The 19,830-nt window shown below is 37.6% G+C and overlaps 1 protein-coding gene across 1 annotated transcript; it reads left to right on the top strand.

Annotated features, from left to right (window-relative positions):
* The first annotated feature begins 9,052 nt into the window (after positions 1 to 9,052).
* LOC135201292 (probable G-protein coupled receptor Mth-like 1) lies at positions 9,053 to 17,642 on the top strand. Its single transcript, XM_064230160.1, has 6 exons — positions 9,053 to 9,219; positions 9,485 to 9,563; positions 14,488 to 14,654; positions 15,019 to 15,177; positions 16,107 to 16,218; positions 16,339 to 17,642. The coding sequence occupies exons 1-6, from the start codon at positions 9,150 to 9,152 to the stop codon at positions 16,631 to 16,633; spliced, it is 882 nt and encodes a 293-aa protein (XP_064086230.1). The 5' UTR covers positions 9,053 to 9,149; the 3' UTR covers positions 16,634 to 17,642.
* The last annotated feature ends 2,188 nt before the right edge of the window (positions 17,643 to 19,830 follow it).

Genomic DNA, 19,830 nt, shown 5'->3' with positions numbered 1-19,830 from the left:
TAAGATGCAGCATTGTGTTGGTCTCATTGAATTGTTTCCCTCATACGGCTAGTATTTTATTATTTTGTTCTAGAATCTGATTGGACTTGTTTCTAATAATACCCTCTGTTTTCCTGAGGTGCTTTGGTGTCAGGCTGGGAATCTGCCTTTGCCTGAAACCCATATTTTCCATAAACAGTTAATTGTATACTTAAGTCCTAACTTACACCAAAAGTAAATATGAATTTTTGGAAAAATAGAGGCAATCCGTAAGGAATTATATTGTTTACGCAGTCATTCAGGGCTTTTAAACTAAAGCTTAACCTTGCTGGCCAAGCCTATAAAAATTACTTCAAATGTGATCTAGTAAAATTACCAAATTAAGTGAACAAATCTCATCAAGATTTGGAAACGAATCAGTTGAGGAAATTGTAAGAATCTTCACTTTTGCCAGTTTAATTCCTGGAGTATTTAATAAAATCTACATTCAAAATTAAGCCATCAGGCCAACCCTGTAAAAAGTCATTACCAAAATGGTCTGGTTAAATGACCTAAAGCAGTAATGATAGAAACTATACTCAAGCTCTTCAGAGTCTGGTACCCTGGCGGACAAAAAAAAAAAAAGCAACAGTAAAATAAAGTATTGTAAACCCATGATTCTAGCATTTATCTTGGGTCACATTTCTAAATTACTGCATTACTATAGTGGCATTTTTGTAGATAGAACTTTTTGAAGTTAAATTCAGAAACCATTACATGTGGTTACAGGAACTTAGGGAATGATCAAACAAAAGTGTATAAGCTTTGGTCTAAGCCATAAGAAAACGTAAACCCTGTATGTATACACAGTATATGCATCACAGAACTAACACCATGAAGAATACAAAGTAAGCAGATCAACTGTGTTTTTGTTTGGTGTTTTTACGTTGCATGGAACCAGCGGTTATTCAACAACGGGACCAACGGGTTTACGTGACTTCCGAACCACGTCGAGAGTGAACTTCTTTCACCAGAAATACACATCTCTCACTCCTCAATGGAATGGCCGAGAAGCGAACTCGCGACCACCGAGGAGGGACGCCGACACCATACCAACCACGCCACTTAGGCGCTTAATCAGCTGTGTGAATTATACATTGTTTATATATTATACACTGTATTCATATATATATATAATATTATATTATATATAGATATATATTATATATATATATATATATGATAATATATATCTTCTTTTTGTTTTCTTCCCAGCTTTGTTCCGATTTTTATATAGGGTCGCCGTTTCGGATGAGCCGTTTCCATCTATTTCTATTCTGTGCTTCTGCCTCATCAATTCCCTTCTCATGTAAGTCTCCTCTCACACAGTCCTTCCATCTCTTTCTTGGTCTCCCTCTTCTTCTTCTTCCTTGCACCTCCACCCCCATAGTATGTCTCCCAGCGTGGTCCTCATCTCTCCTCAACAGGTGTCCATACCATCTCAGCCTCCCCTCCTGCACTTTCTTTGATACTTCCACCACCTTAGCTGACCCCCTTATGTAGTCATTTCTGATCCTATCCTCTCTTGTCACCCCAGACATCCACCTAAGCATTCTCATTTCTGCCACATCCATCTTCTTCTGCTCTGTTTTTCTCATGCTTGCTGTTTCCTTACCATACAGCATTGCTGTTCTTACCACCGTCTTGTGAAATTTTCCTTTTAACCTAAGCGGCACTCTTTTGTCACAAAGAACTCCAGAGGCCGCTCTCCAGTTGTTCCAGCCTGCCTGTACCCGATGTTTTACTTCTTCTTCCATACTTCCTCCAGCGTTAACAAAAGATCCCAAATACTTAAACTTATCAACTCTCCTTCTTTGCTCTCCACCAAGCTGAATACTTTCTCTGTCATCCCCCTCAGTGGTGGTACACATATATTCTGTCTTAGATCTACTTATTCTCATTCCTCTGTCCTCCAGTACTTGTCTCCATCTTTCCAATTTCACTTCCAGATCTTCCCTGCTCTCTGCACACAGAACAATATCATCCGCATACAATATGTTCCATGGTACTGTCTCCCTTACTTCCTCTATTATAACATCCATCACTATGTTAAAGATAAATGGGCTCAGAGCCAACCCCTGGTGTAATCCTACTCTCACCTCAAAACCTTCTGTCTCCCCAACACTGCTCCTCACTCTGGTAAATACTTTCCGGTACATCTCTTGTATTAATCGCACATACTTCTCTGGCACCTTCTTCTCCCTCAGACTCCTCCATACCTCTTGTCTCAGGACTCGGTCATAAGCCTTTTCAAGGTCAATGAATACCATATGTAGGTCCCTTTGTCTTTCCCCGAATTTCTCCATTATTTGCCTCAGACAAAATATACCATCTGTTGTTCCCCTTCCCTTCATAAATCCCATCTGCTCTTTACCTATTTGTACTTCTTCTCTCAGTCTAGCATCTATCATCCTTCCCAGTATCTTCAAAGTGTGGGACATCAATTTAATGCCCCTATAATTACCACACTCTTGGACATCGCCTTTCCCTTTAAAAATTGGGATCAATATACTCCCACGCCACTCATTTGGTATCTTTTGCTGTTCAAGGATCTTTATCATAAGATCGTACAGTATATCCACTCCTTCATCTCCTAATGCTTTCCATGCCTCCACCGGAATCATGTCTGGTCCGGTTGCCTTCCCATTCTTCATCTTCTTCAGTGCATTTAGTACCTCTTGCCTAGAAAACCTCATTACCATGCCAATGTTCACTTGCCCATCCTCTCTTATTAGTCTATTATTTTCTTCATTTAACAACTGTTCGAAATATTCTTTCCATCTCTTCACAATGTCTTCCTCCTTTCTAAGTACTACACCATCTTGATCCTTTATTTGTTTGATATGTGTAATATCTTTGGTGCTCTTGTTTCTAGCCTTTGATAGCTTGATCATCTTCTTTAATCCTTCCTTTGTCCCCAGCTCATTATACATATCATCATACGACTTTCCTTTGGCTTTGGCTACCACTTTTTCACCACCTTGTTTTTCTCTCTGAACCTATCTCGGTCTTTCACTGACTGTGACTCTTCCCATCTTTTCTTTGCCTCCTTCTTATCTTTTACTACTTTCTCAATGTCTTCATCCCACCACCAACTCTCCTTTTCTTCCCATATGATACCAGATGTCTCTCTCTCCCAGCAGCTCCTTTCCATGCCTTCTTATTACTGCTGCATTTTGTGCCCACCATTCTTGAACATCATATATACATACTATATATATATAATATATATATATATATAGTATATATATATATATATATATATATATACATATATATATTTATATATACATATATATATATATATATATATATATATATATATATATATATATATATATATATATATATATATATATATATATATATATATATATATATATATATATATATATATATATATATATATATATATATATATATATTTTTTTCTTTTTTTTTTCTTTTTTTAACGAAAGGTTTCAGCTGTGGAGGTTTCCTTAGCGCTACGCTAACCTACTGTAGGCTACAACACTTCGTGCTCCAGATTCTGGTAGTAAACTTCGTAAAAATGTTTGCGAATTAGTTTAGTGATATGCACATATTAAAAAAAATCGAAATGGAAATGGCAGAGAATGCGGATTTCCTCTTCCTGCGCTCCAGTTCCTTTCAGATTCAGGAAACTAGGCACTTTCTGGTTGTCATCTTCGGAAACTGGAATGGGTATTAGGGTAACTAGATACTTCCCGCAGCTCAATCTTCTTTTCCTTTCTCACCATAACCCACTTGCTTTCTATTATACGAATGATCATCCACGCTAAGTTAAATTTGCAGAAGAAACGTTATACAAGAAGTGTTAATACGAAATCACATTGACGAATAGATAATGGGAGAAATAACATAACAATGACGAAATGCAACGAAGCACTGCACATGTATTGAGGCGGTCAGCAGGGTCAAGGGTACGACACACATACGTGTGTATATATATATATATATATATTATATATATATATATATATATATATATATATATATATAATATTGTGTGTGCGTGTTACAAATGTGTGCAAACTAAAATCCTTGGCATTCTGTCTTGTCTTACAAGACTATATAAAACTATAATGATATATGCCCATATCATAATGAACGAAAAGATTGCGAATTTTTTCGCAGTAACTAATGATCAGATTATAAATCAACGGAGCTCCGTTAACAGCTGACTGACGGGACACTTTCACCGAGCAAAGGTGACGTCACGTGACCTTCCAACTAGCAGGGTACGAAATGGTCGCAGAGTCGTTCTATGGGTAACTGAGGGTCTCGTAAAACCACAGCGGCACAGCCGACCTCGGATCTTTTCCTACTCTCAATGCTACCTTCATGGTCATTGGTCAATGTCTCCACGGGGATCATCTCTCCTTGCGCATGACTTCAGTCTACTGCCATACTTGTTAGTGAAAGGTGGTTCAGATTTAGTTCAGGGAGTGGAATAACCAGCCAGACGGACGAGACGATCTTGTATTGCAAAGGTACGTTAAAATACTCACAGTGCTTCCGTTGACTTTGGCCAATGAGATTTTAAATTTTTCACGCACCTTTTTAATAAAAAAAAAAATCAAAAGAAATCCCATAATCAGTGACAGGAATGCGTAGGGTTTTATCACTGTATACAAATTCAATAAGCCTCTGTTGACGTTAGCCAATGAGGTTTTAAGAATCGCATGACCTGAGTTGCAGAAGAACTTTCACTTCTTCCGTAACTCTCTGACAGATAAATAAACAAATAGATGATATTTCCGTCCTCGTGCATTCCATTACCGGAAACTGTCTTGCCTCGTGACTGAAAGGTTATTATAATCGCGGAGTGATTGAAAGCTTATTGAATCTATATATAGTGAAATATCCTACGTAGTCCTGTGTCAATGATCATGGGATTTTTTCTGAATTTATTTTGTTTGTTTGTTACTATTATTAAAAAGGTGGGTAAAAATTCGAAACGACGGTTTTCATTATGCTTATTAATTTATTAATTAGCTGTATGTTTTATTATGCTCCAAATACACATATTACATGAGAGAGAGAGAGAGAGAGAGAGAGTAATTGATAATATAATAATAAGCTTTATTTCCAATAATTAAATTGGCTTTTCTGTATCTTAAAAGGATCAAATGTATTTCGATGCATGAGCTACATTTCATGAGAGAGAGAGAGAGAGGAGGAGAGAGAGAGAGAGAGAGAGACGAGATGAGAGGAGATGAGAGGAGAGAGAGAGAGAGAGAGCGCGTAAAAAATAAATATAACACTAAGCACGAACATACAACAAGCTTCAGGGGAGGTCAAGTTATACTTCCCTGTTAACCTGGTCTAATTTTGCAGTGAAAAAAAAAAATGTATTCCGATGAGCGATGATGGCCACGACTTAGGCTTACACGTCTACCAAAACATACGATCCTAATCTTACTATTGTTTTATCGGAGAATGTGGTCATTACTTGAAGCTTATGTGTGGAATGCTATAAAGGTTGTCATAAAATACTATTTTAATATGTTTTTATTAAAAACACACAAGTGTTTCAACACCCTATGCACAAAGTAATCTTTAACCTTTCTAAACGAGACTGATTTCCTTACATTCAGTAAATTTCTTATGTAATTTTTAAAGAGATTTAGACCCACTTGTGTGTGTGTGTGTGAGAGAGAGAGAGAGAGAGAGAGAGAGAGAGAGAGAGAGAGAGAGAGAGAGAGAGAGAGAGGCTGCATATTTGCCAAGTATTTTTGCAGAACAAATCGAGATAGTGAGTTACTGATGACAGTAATAATAGTGTGACACCCTTTTTTGCTTTTTTGGCATTACTTTTTTAACAATACACAACTGACCATTTGATTCATTAAGTTTCCGAACGGCATTCTCTCTCTCTCTCTCTCTTTTAGATTGATGACGTCTAAAAAGCGTTTCGACTGAAATTTTACGAGTAATACCCACTGTTGAAAACTCTAACCTAATCTATACATTTTTTTTATTGTGTATCTCTTCCAAAGGCCCTTAAAAGCTGAGGCGACTTCGAAGGGTATCAAGAATAATGAAACTTGCGCATTTACTACTTACTTACCTCTTCGCGGAGGTCTCAGTGACTGGCTCTCGCGTCCATTCTCGCCAGAAGACGACCAGCTCAGAATCCCAGAGAAGAATGTAACAAGAAGTCTCCCGCTGCAGGACGCTGAAGATGAAGTCCGCATTTCATCCCCAATAGATGGCGCTGAAAGAGCAGAAGAGGGCGACTTGAAAAACAAAACAGTGCAGTTGCATAATGATGATGATATCACAAGCAATTCGTTTCTCAACGTCGGTGAAGGGGCAACTGGTGTAAGTTTGTTCACTGAAGATGAAATAGACGCTAAAAGCACAATAAAGTCTAATGAAACTCATCCACTTCCGTCAACATCTACATCAGGTTCTAATAACGACTCTATCTCTGATGTGCATTTTAACCAAAGAGAGTTGGCGATTCCTGTCAGAAAGTGTTGTAGAAATAGTGAATTGTTCAGTGTAGAAACTCAGTACTGTGAAAATGCTGGAAGTAGTACAGGAGATTTCATGCTGCTTGTTAAAAAAATATTAAGGCAGGACTTAACTGCCAAGCTGAATGCTTCAGTTGGTTTAATTTCTAAATGCCCTGGGACAAGCGATTCGCCATATGTTACCGAAGTGAAAGACAATGATTACTTTCTAGAAATATCGGGTCATATCACGGACACGGCTAAAGGAGTAGAATTGGATCTGGAATATTACTGCTTAGAATTGGGCACGCCAAGACAGGCAGATATACTCGCAAAGACACCCGTATTACTGTTATCCTACTGTCCACCAACCCAGAAGGAAGAAACTTCAAAGGCTTTGAACACGACCTCCATCAGAAAGTGCTGCGAGGAGCATGAGTTCTTCAGCATCCAGAGTCAGCAATGTGAATCAGCAGGTCGAAACCCTGGCATCCTTACCACTATTGCGAAAACATTCGTTGAGGAAGACTCACCCATTGCCTTCAACGCAGTCACCGGCATTATAAGAAAATGCCCCAACTCAGGAAGTCCTCCCCAGGTGACCGAGGTGAACACATTCAGCCACACATTACTCCCATATGGTAGAATAAAGGACAGTTACTCGTCGGTCGTCTACGATCAAGATCAGTACTGCTTGGAAATAGCCTCTGCTTCTCGGGACCGCCTTGTGGATGCTCCAGTCGTTTTAGCTTACTGCTTACCTCAGAAGGAAATGAGTCTCGATTCTCCTCTGGAAGAAACGGTAGTGAGGAAATGTTGCCAAGACAATGAGCATTTTAGCACCATAACCCATCAGTGTGAACTGAGTAAGAGTGAAAATAGCTTCCAGTTATCTGTAGAAAGCTTAATCAGTATCTCAGAATATAACCTAAGCTTTGTCCACGGCAAGATGAGATGGTGCCCAAGCATCCAGAGTTTCCCGGTATTCAGGAAGATAGCACCTGGTACCCATGCCATCTCACCCAGTGGACATTTGATAGAACTAATATCTGGTGCAGAGTATGATCATGAAAACTACTGTGTAGACGTGACAGTAGGTTCCTCCTCTCGTGACACGGACAGTTCCGTCTTCATAGCTGCTTACTGTCCAAGAGATAACTTTCAAACACCAATTAGAAAATGCTGCAGCCTCAATCAGTATCTTGACAACCAGACACTAACGTGCAATGACCGCACCGGGGACATGAGCAACTACAATAATCTGATTCACGACTTTTCACACGGAGGCCTCCCAAGCACTCGGGTCTCGGTGGGAAAACTGAAATGTAAAATGAGCAAGATGAAAAGAACTAATGCAAATGAGATGTACTTGGATAAAACAGGCCAGATCTGTGATCATTCGAGTGCCGTTTGTTACCCACCTTCGTCCTACTGCATAGAACACTTTGGAACAAGCTCAAGCTCAGAGCTGGAAAGCGGTGCTTTCATTTGTTCAGCAAATGTTTTTAGGAAGTGCTGTCCAGGTGATGAAGTGTTATCAGACGATGGCTGTGTAAAACCACAGCATTATTTCACCGAGTCTTCACATCTGAGTCAGCTCAAAGAGCTTTTGTTGCCCAGAACTGGATTCCCGACGACTGGAGGTCAGAAGTGTGAAACAATCTCTGTAAGTTCTTCAGAGAGTGACCTTCGCTGGTGGGTCAACAAGTATGGAGATGTCTCTTTAACGACTATTCATGGTGCGATCACTACAGAAAAATATTGCTTAGATGACTTTGAAGGAAAAGACAACACAAAAGAGATCGTCGTCATGTTGTGCCGCAGCGAAATACAAGAACTGCTGCCTAGAGCATCAGCTGACCAAGTTACCAGTTCCACTTCCATCGGCAAATGCTGTCCAGTTGGGCAACATCTGAATGGAGACTTTTCTTGCGTTGATAACTCTCTACATATAAACCTCTTAAAGGAAAATGAGCTCACAACTGCTAATGTTACAGACATAATATTCACTTCTTTTCCCGTTTGCCAGCAAGGGCCGTCTTACCACATCTATCCATTTGGTCAGAGAGAAAATGAAGATTTTGTCACCTTAACCTTGACCAACACGATGAACATTGTTTACTTTGATCGAGGCTGTGTATATTATGGAGACACCCTCAAGAACAGTGAATACTGCATCGATGACCACTTTTCACGAAGTCGCATGGACGCCATAGTCGCTGTGTGTCCTATTCAGTTGCAGGAGCCCACAGCTTTTTCAAATAAATATAAAATCGTTCTTGCTCTGGCTAGCATTTCCTGCATCTCACTCATTATCACTACAGTATTTTTGATCATCATGAGAGCTAAGAAGGCACAAGAAAAGCTGAGTAAGGTGAGTCATTATTTTCCATAATCCATCTTGGTTAGGTTTCAGTTTGTTGATTTATTAACATACAAAACATTCAGTAAATATAATTTGTTTTCTGTACTTCTTACTTAACACAGTTCTGTTTTTATATTTTTAAAATTAAAACTGTTAACTTTCTCAGACAATTTTACAACAGAAACGGTCCTCTAAGAGCAAGACCATTCGCACCAAATTTTACTTGTTGTCTACAGGCCGAAAAACTATCAGGAAGCTTACAACTGAGCTTCGCGTTTTCCAACCTGATGGCGTTCTTACTCTTGGCTGTAGGAATGCAGGCATCTCTTAACCCAGGTCCTCTTTGCTACACTTATGGTGAGTGAATGAATTTTATTCTTTCTATGTGGAAGCTGCAGGTTTCCAGCAATTAGCTAGAAAGTGTAATGCTTGTGCGAGAGAGCATGTTCCTTTATAAAGCAAGGGTAGTTGGTGGGTGACAAGTTGCTTTAGATTTTGTTTCTTACTTACTTCGAGTTTGAATCACTGCTTACTGTGCATTTTGTTCATAAGTATATTCAAGAATACCGACCTTCAATAATAAAAAAAAAAAACTAACGGACAACTTTGGATATTTCCACAGCTTCTCTACTGATGTTCTTCCTTCTGGCTGCTTCTATGTGGAATACATCCATTTGCCTAGAATCTTTTCTCCACAAAATGTAAGTCCTTGATTTGATTACGTGTTCATTCGTTCTGTCAGTTTTTCTATGCATCTACTTATCCTCTGCTAAAGCCTGGTACACACTATGCCATCACGTATCAGCTACGTGATGCAGTAGTGGTGTTGAAAAAAATTAATAGCGGCCAAACTGTACTGCAACACTGCTCACTTGTTTTCGCAGTTCAGCTTTCAACGGCAGGATGTCTGCCGATGATGTACTTTGCCAGGAGACTCTACTGTGTGCTGCAAAAAAAAAAACTTTTGAGGAAGAAACGTAGAACCTTGTGGTGTAAGCAATGACTTTCTCGGCGACCTCTGAAGGGAAGCTTCTATGAAGTATTTTTGGAGCTACAAGGCAAAATTCCAACAGACTTTGAAAATTACACAAGAATGCCAATCGTTGCATTTTATAAATTGTTGGAAAAAAATTGAACCAAATATCTGTAAGCAGGACACCAGCTTTCGAGACAGCATATCACCAGGAGCTCGTTCTTGCAGCTGGAGGATCGTATGCAAGCCTCCAATAATCAACCAGGATTTCAAAACAGAGCCTCGGTCTAATCATCCCCGAAACCTGTGCAGCCATCTATAATGTCCTTAGGATTATTTGAAAGTAAGGTTCAAAATATAGGTACAAAGTACACAAATATTTTTTTTTTTTTTTTTTTTTTTTACAAGAAACGCAGCTCATCAAAACACCATAATTTCGGAGCTCCAGACTTCTGTGATGCTTTGATTGCAGACATTTCCCTGTAGAATTGTGTCTTCACGGTGTGCAGCTTTTTAGTAGTCTTCATTCCGCAATGCACACTCAACAAAACTCGATAACTCTGATATTATGGTTTCCAAGCTTGCACTCCTGATGTTTCTCATCTTGTAATGCTTGCATTTGATGTTCCAAACAGATGGATGTTCCTTCAGTAATTCAATAAAATGTAGTGTTAGTCCTTGGCCTCTCAAGGGGTTTGGCGGGTGGTGGGGAGCGGACATCCTAACCCTCTGAACGTTGGTGCATCACTGAGCAGCGCAGTGTTGCCAAGTCAAACGGTCATCTGGAGCCAGTTTATCCCTACGCAGAATGTGAAATGTCCTTATGTTTCTAGGGATTTTCAGATGAATGTCCCTACGTTCTTCTTTGGCATAATCTACCAAAAGCATTAGTTTGCATATCATTTTACCTATAAATATTGGTAGAAATCAATGAAAAAAATATAATGTAACTAAAAATATATTCTTATGCTGACAAAACAAGAAAACAATTGGTGACATCTTATTTTCTCTTGAACATTATCAAATTCACAGACCAAAAAAAAATATTACCCAAATTGAAATGCTAAACAAACCCATATATATTGGGAAAAAATATACATATTTCTATCTAACATACATTTGTTGATTGTGGAATCCAAGATATCCATCATCAATACCTCTTGCTAAGTCTAAACAATTTCTACCCTTAGATTTCATATTTGAATTTATGAATAATATGGAATCAAGAAAATTCTCTCTGTTTCTGCATTGGAATGTGGCAGCGTTAAAACAAGTTTTGCCATCAAAGCTAGGTTTCTGAAAACATAAACATCAGAGTAGTTCTGCAATTGTGAGAGATGTTCCCAGAACTCTTCTACATCCATTTTTTCAAGTCTACTTTGTTCATCTGGATTAAAGTATACTGGTAAATCCTCCCATTCCCTCTGAATTTGACTTACTGATCCAATTATATGTTCATATTTTGAAGACAATGTCAATAAGTTCGGTAAAGTCTCCCTTCTTTCTAAGCTCAGAGCAGTTTTTGGTATAATGAATTTCATTTCTTTGAATAGGTCATCAAAAAGAGGCAATCTCTTGAAAATTTCTGTTAATGCAGTCTGGTAAAATCCTAGACATCTTGTTCTGAAATGTTTATTACCTTCATTATTATCAATGGATCTTAGTATGGTCTCACATACTCCTCCTAAACTTACTTGCTGAAGAGGAATTAGCTGTAATGAGCTGTTTGGGTCAATCTGAGACAAATCGGACAGATATTCAGGCTTGATAAAATTTCTACATATCAATCTTGTCATTCTGATACTTTCATCTTGAAGAATACCAATTAAGTTGTTTTTACTTTGAAACAATGCATTCATTTGATTAAAATATCCTAAAACATATTTCAAAAAGAGCAGATATGCCTTCGTATAGGGATTATTGAATTCCTTCATAATGAGCTCAGCTGAAACAACCTTATCTTCAGTATGAGCTTGAAAAAACAAAAGTTTTAATACTTCCCACTGACTTAATATTCGTTCTATGCAATGCTGCATTGCTAGCCATCTTGTGTCTACTAGTCGAAGCATTTTGAGTCTCTCAGTATTAACAAACTCCTGCAGTTCTGCTAATTCTGCCTGCCTTTTGGAGCTGTGCGAGAAATATGTAGCAATATTACGAACTAAATCCTCAATGTTTCTAGGCAAATTGGCTGAAGCCTTACTTGCAACAATATGAAGTGAATGACAAATGCACCTGATAGTAACAAAACTTTTGTTAGCTTCAGACTGCAACTTGGTCATAAGAGAATTGTTCTTCCCAACTAACACACTTGCATTATCTGCTGCCATGGCTATCATGTTATCCAATGGAATACCTTTACTTTCAAAGCAGGACTTAATGACATTTGAGAGAGCCTCGGCACTGCTGTTTCCAGCATCATGTGAAATGGCCTCTAAAAGTTGTGTCACAACTTTAACCTCCTTGTCATCGAAGTACCTTACTAAAACTGCTATAATTTTGACTCTAGCAATATCAGTACCTTCATCTACAAGAATAGAAAATTTCTTATTTTTCAAATTCTCAATCAGTTTCTCCTTTTCACTTTTAGCAATGACATTTCTGACAATGAATGTACATTTGGTTCTGCCCAAATTGACACCCTTAACAATATCTGAATCTGGTATACCAATTTTCAAAGCTTCTACTAAATGATCAACAGTATTCATAGATATATTATGTTCTGCAAACAACCCACTTATTATAATTTCTAATTTTTTCACTTCATCCTTCAAACTCAAAGCCTTTTCTTTTGTGCCACTACTACTTCCTTTGCCCTTCTGTAGAAATGAGCTGGCAGAAGGTTGACTTTTCAGTAATTTAATTGCCTTGACATGTGCCATTCTTCCACTGTGCTTTCGTAATTAACTGTGACCTGCCACAAGCTTGGTATTGCAGGCTTTACAAAAAGCATGAAGGGGATCATCTTTAACCTCTGCCAACCACCCACTGAATTCACTCTGCTGCAATAAAACAGAGTTTAGGATCAGGTCTTTAGGCTACAAACTCCCAGCTTTTTCTATGAATTTTTTCAACCACTGGATCACAAGAAAATTAACAGGTTTAGCCTTATGCCTAGAGCTAAATGATAAAAACCATATATACGTGATCCATTATAATTAATTCATTATAGATCGTAGTCTCATTAATATCATGAACAAATTCAGTGTTTGATTCTACAGATATCATATATCTATATATGCACTTTTGCCTAGCCTATTCCAAGTTGCTTTGCTTACCTCTAACCACTCTTTTCTAAATCGCTGCTTTCTTGGAGGAGATTTTTCACTTTTCGAAAGTTCACCTCTTGTCTGCCTTCTTTTTTTAGGTGTGCTTGGTCCACCTTCAGCCATTGTGATCTTGAGCAAAGTTGCTAAAATCAGAGCAGAGTTAGAGGCCAAGTAGCCTATTATGTCAACTACAAGAACAAGAGCTTCGACACAAATCACTGCACACAATATTCCATTAGACGAGTATAACTATTATAACAGCAGGTACAAGGCAGTGCAATGATGCAATCACTTCCCCAAGTTTATATCTTGTTCAATACAAGTAATAGTGCGATATTGCCCTTTATGTATGCTGTACAAACATCCTAGCTAATCATGTATCAGAGTACTCAGTACAGAGAAAACACGTATTTCTTGTGAAAGAAATGTTCAGGAATAGATCGTATATTCTTGAGAGGAAACAATAAAAATTGACATTCCTGTTTGATTCTTGTTCTGTGAAATAATTTTGACTGAAGAGTGAAAGGTCCTGTCTATGATTACGTTACTGGGTCCCTATTTTACATTCTTATAAGTAAGTAATAAATGTATAAATAAATACATATATATATATAATATTATATATATATATCTATATATATATATATATATATAAAGTTTAGGAAATTTGCTAATGTCCCTACGTTTTTGCTATATTTATTCAGGCGTCCCTACGTTCCTACGCTTCAAATATTTATCCCAATGTCCCTACGTGTAGGGACAAGTCCCTACACTTGGCAACACTCAGCAGCGCAATGAAATGGCTCGGAGTCGGCCTCGGCCCCAACAACACGTTGGTGATGCTGCTTCGTGTTGAATAAGCCGTTTGTCAACGCATCCATCTAACACTGCAAGCATCATGATGCATAGTGTGTACGGGGTTTACGTGTGCCCTATGCAACTGGTGTCATATTAGTACTATAGTAGATTCACATCAACTATGCATTTGATGTCTAGGCCAGTCCCTTACGACGCTCCTGATTGGCTGTTGATAAGCCAGTCATGGGACTGGAAACTCACAGTCTCTCGAGGGAGTTCATATCGGCAGGATGTGTTCCGCCTCTCCTGAGGGATACGTCTTTCAAAAGTATCCCTCAGGAGAGGTGGAACATACATCCTGCCTATGCGAACTCTCTCGAGAGACAGAGTTTGCAGCCCTGTGATTGGCTTATCAACAGCCAATCAGGAGTGTCGTAAGGGACTGGCCTAGACATCAAATGCATAGTTGATGTGAATCTACTATAGTAATATGTGGTACTGCAATTATAGGCATGGCTACAGGTGGCTGATCTCTTTACCATAGAAAATATGAATCCTTTTCTTTTCAATCACTGTCTCTTACAGGAGAGTCAAGACCTCAGAAAACATCAGGTACTTTGGTCACGTGTTGTGGGGTTGGGGAGCGCCAGGTGCCGTCACAACAATCAGCTTGCTCCTTGACCTTAATAGGCACAGTTTGCCTTGTTCGACAGTCACCCCAAAATTTGGCTTTTATCGATGTTTCTTCTCGGGTAGGTCATCTGGCTCGGGTAGTGTACGATGAATTGGCAGATTTATTAATGGTGTTTGTTTATATATATATATATATATATTATATATATATATATATATATATCTATATAGATATATATATATATATATACATTAATATATATATATATATTATATATTCTCCATTTGTAATAGTTATAAGCAATACATCTTGACAAAAATCTCCATTTGAACAGACCATTGTTTATAGAATATGCCTCAATTAGCCAAATCCTATAAAACTTATGCCAATTAGCTTAAACGTAATTATATCCCACCCATTAAACTAATTCTGCTCCCTCTCTCTCTTTCTAATATTACATAATTTATGAAACTAACATTCAGACGCAACCGCGAAACTGCTGTACCTCTACTTGCCTATCCTCGTCTCTATTTGTGCCAATGTGGTCTTGCTCCTCCTGACGAAGTACCTGAACACGCAGAAGGTCAGAAGACTCTCCATGAAGCTCAGAGCTAGGTCTAGCATCGGATTTACGAGCGCTGGTGAGTTATTTGTCAACCGTTTAAAATTTTATGGACAATTCAATTTTCAATTATGATATATATATATATATATATATATATATATATATATATATATATATATATATATATTGCTTTTATCAGTACTACAGTTCTTAACTAGACTTTTTTCCGGCTCTGGATCTTTCTAAATATTTTATCCCATATAGGCCTAATGTGAAAGTCTCAGTCACGTTAGTGATTTCTGTTTAAATTTCGGGTACTGGATTTTTAAAATCCTTTATCACACATAGGCCTTCTGCCAAGCTTTCGTCATCTTAGTGACATTTTCGGTTTAAATCTTATATGCCCATAAAGCCTACAGCTTGCAAGTGATAGTCTGGCTCAGCTAATAAATCGGAACAAAAAGTCAACCTCTTTGTCAAAACTAAAGAAATTAACCGCGAATGACAAGAGGGACTGTACTAATTAAGACAGATTAAAACTAGATAATAATAATAAAAAAAAACTAGTAAAGACTGAGCATACTTCTAGATCTCCCAACAACTTTGGATTTACCCTAAAGGATTCTCCTCTATCGCTGAATAAGACATCAGAGTTTGTTAATTAAAACCACATTTGTCTCCGTCGGTTATAACCAAGGATAGACGCAGTCTGTTAAATACGTACCACGGCCAACGGGCTAAGGACTCTGCGACTCCTCGATTTCCTGAAGTTTATTGAAAGCTAATAACCTTGAATCCTATTTTAGAAATGAAGTAAACACAATGTCTCCCTCTACTCCAGTCTCGATATATTATGAAGGATAAGAACTGGATTCAACGATACGTACCTAACCTGCGTTGAGTTCAGTTATAGTTTTTATTTTTTACTTTGATTAATTTTTAGTCCTATTAATAGGAAATGCTGCTTATATTTTCATTTTTTCTTTTATTTTTTATTTATTATAGCTGCGGATGAGACCGAAAGATCTAAGGCAGAGGAGGGAAGTAGTAGGTCTAGCAAACTGACGGCTCTCCAGTTTGACAACGAGTACCTGGGGATCGGCGCAAAAGAGAGCAAGTATGTTTAGCCTATCTGCCCTTGTGCACACACACATCCGGTTATTTCATGTATCTTCATTCATATCGTCTCTCTTCCATTCTATATTTCTTTCGCCACGTACTTTTCTCTTCTTCACAGGTGGACAAAATGCTTCAAACTCGTCACGTGGTCTGGCGTCACTTGGGTATTCGAATTCGCCGGTTTCCTGACGGAATCGGAACTCTCGGACTCGTGGTACAACTACTTGTGGTACATACCCAGTTCCATCAATGCCCTAAAGGGCGTCGCACTCCTTCTCGTCATGGTGGTACTAATGCCTGGATATCGTGAAGTCCTGAAAGGGCTCTGCAGGCGGGTTAACAACAGGTCTGCAGTAACCTCGTGTCATGGCGGCTCTGATGGGGGAACCCAACATGTTGAATCGGATGTCTAATCGTTACTGCGGTCTCTTACGCCGTCGTGTCCTAAGCTCTAGAGTACTAAATCTGTTTAACTAGGCCTACAAAATATAGCAACTAAATTGCCTCATTTAAAAATCGGGGTTTAGCCTACAATGAAGTCCGTAACACTCACCTTGCAGTTGTTAGAAGGCCGAAGCCGAACCTTACTTTGGGGACTCACGCCTGTTCAGGTTTCGTTACCGGAAGTGAATCTCAAGTCTCCAAAATATGGCTTGAACAAAATATAAGGAACAATTCTGATCACCACTGAGCTAAAATGATACACAAGGGCGCAACGACGTGTCGACCGCGTTCACCCTTCTGTTAACTGACTGAACGTTAAGGTTGAGCCGTCGAGAGGACTTAGACTCTGTACTGGAACTCGACCTACTTCAGTTGAGAACTGGTTACAAACTTACATAGCTGTGGGACTCATCACTCTATGTCCATCTAACAGTCCTAATTCCTTTATTCGGTCATTTTCAGGATTAACGGCACTCAAGGAAGCTTAGAGTTCAACTGACATTTTCAAATTTCAATGGATAACTCCTCCAAGTGCCAGTCTGCCGGTTCTCAGAAAGTTCTTTATTATGAGGTTGCTAGATCCATGTTCTTCTTTGCCCTGGCTTGGATTGTGCAAGAGGAAATACTACCACCAGTACCTTCACTTCAACTGCAGTAGGTCTACAGTTACTGAAAGACAATTCAGAAAGTATTGAGGTATTTTTTTTTATGGTATTTTTACGTTGCATGGAACCAGTGGTTATTCAGTAACGGGATAAACGGCTTTACGTGACTTCCGAACCACGTCGAGAGTAAACTTCTATCACCAGCAATACACATGACTCAATGGAATGGCCGAGAATCGAACCCGCGACCACCGAGGTGGGAAGCCAACACCATATCAACCATGCCACTGAGACGCTTATATTATTGAGGTATTCGTGTAATTAGTTTAAAACATATATTTCTTTAATAAAAGACTACAAAGATAAAATGGAACACGTTTTATATACTTACGTAAGGGCTGCAATGATTTAGGTACGTATTTATGACGTATCACTAAGGATAAACAAATCAAATTTCTTTGTTTTGGGGAAACGTTTCTACTGTTACCATCGAATTCTATTGGTAGGAGGCTGCCACAAACAAAGATACAGGCGTTCAAGTTTCGAATTGTAAATCTCATAATAATTTTCTGATTTTGCAAAGGATGTCAACATAATTCAGTTAGTGATCGTTTGCATTTTGTAAATATATTACAGTTCTACTGTACTCTTATTATCAGTTTTTTTTAACGTACCTACATTTGAATACTGTCATGGTCAAGCTATAATTTCTGAGATTATAATAGCCAAATGATTCGTCATTAAGTGCATTCGTTTGAAAATCACTCCCATGTTTCGCTTGAAATACATCGCTGTTAAACAATTTGAAGCCTCTGCGGTGTAATACTGCAACATGGGCATCAGATGCAAACCCCCTCCTTGTAGGATGCTGTCCCTTTTCTTTTAAAATTGTCTGAGCTATATTCACTGGTTATACGAGATTCCAGGAAAATACACAACTAATTATAGTCCAGTTGAGCAGTGCATAGATATTACCCGCCTTATTTACCTTCATAAGCATCCTATGTCTAGACTGAAATGACTGCACTGAACATTATTTTTCTTTTGCTTTATAAACAGCACCTACAAAGGGTCCTCCAGAAGTTCTGAAAATTTATTAAGAGCACCGTATACTTAATCGTTTGAAAATATGCCAAATAAATGACAGGAACAATAAAACCCAATTAAAATAAATATAAATGGACACTGTGTAGGGAAGTAGACATGGGCAGATCAATACCTACTTACAATAATACCTTACCTCTGTTTTATATAAAAATTAGACTATTTCCTGTCAGCCATCTTGAATGACGAAAATGTCATTCATTAAGGATAATCAAAATTAACTGTTGAAAACAAGAAGGGAAACACCAGTTCCATTTGGTATAAAAACGTAGACAGGGACTTCAATGTTACTTGAATTTGAGACGACTTCAATATCCTGAGTTATACACCGTATTTGCTACCTAACCTTTATCAAAGCTTGTGAAAATGAAACTTCCACACATGTATGACACCTTCAGCACTAAATTTATTCATACATTGAACATGCAAACCATTCAAATAACTACCATGATTTTTACAAATTTTTTATGGGTCTACAATACATTTTTTTATCATAAATTTATAAATTTGATAACAGTCAATTCAACTCTGCATCAAATGCAAGGCACACTAATTATAAAAATTAGTTGGATTTACCATAAAGTAACCAAGAATGAAAACCAGTGGCTTTCAGAACAAACAGCAACAGTTTTCATTTTCAAAAAAATGACCAAAGTGAAATCACCTTATTGCACATCTCCAAACGTGGAAAATCTTCTCACTTTTCATAAAAACGTATCAATTAAATTTTCTGTACACCTGTTAACTTCTAAATGCTTTGATAAAGAAGCCTGACATCCTAATTATGTGTGATCAACTTAAAAAAGATCAAAATAAAGTAATTCCACGTCAACATAAAAAGTTACTTGCATGTCAAAAAAACTAAAGTTCCTAGTAGAAAATGGCAAGTTTAAGAATCTGTCAAAAGCAAAATCATTGTAAAACTAAAAGAAGTCGCCCAGAGTATGTCATCGATAAATATTCATTGCATTATAATACCCTCAAGTATAATTACACATTCCCTTTATCAAGCAAATGCTATATGATAAACATACCATAATTTAACCATTAGTTTCTATATTACATGTTACATATTCAAAATATATTAGTATTAGCCTTAGTGCAAATATGTCCAGTTATCTAATATAATTATTATTATTTGATTTAAACTTACTTTTAATCAATTGACAGAAAACTTTAAATTTGACCATCAATAATTTCTCAACTAAATTCATATTAGCAGTACAGTACTTAATTCAAATGTCATATAAACTTCTAAAACCCTAAAAAAAAGTTCGAACTTTTTGAAAAAAATAATGGGGGAATATGTTGCAACATCTCTGGCAAACAAGGCAAACACAATTCCCATTTACATATGTCAATTCTATTTATATATTAATTTCTATATATATTATATATAATATATCTATATATTATAATATAATATATATATAATTATATATATACACATATATATA

This window comes from Macrobrachium nipponense, chromosome 28 (genome assembly GCF_015104395.2).
Source record: "Macrobrachium nipponense isolate FS-2020 chromosome 28, ASM1510439v2, whole genome shotgun sequence".
In the NCBI taxonomy this organism is placed as follows: Eukaryota; Metazoa; Arthropoda; class Malacostraca; order Decapoda; family Palaemonidae; genus Macrobrachium; species Macrobrachium nipponense.
This window is presented reverse-complemented; position numbering and strand designations above follow the sequence as displayed.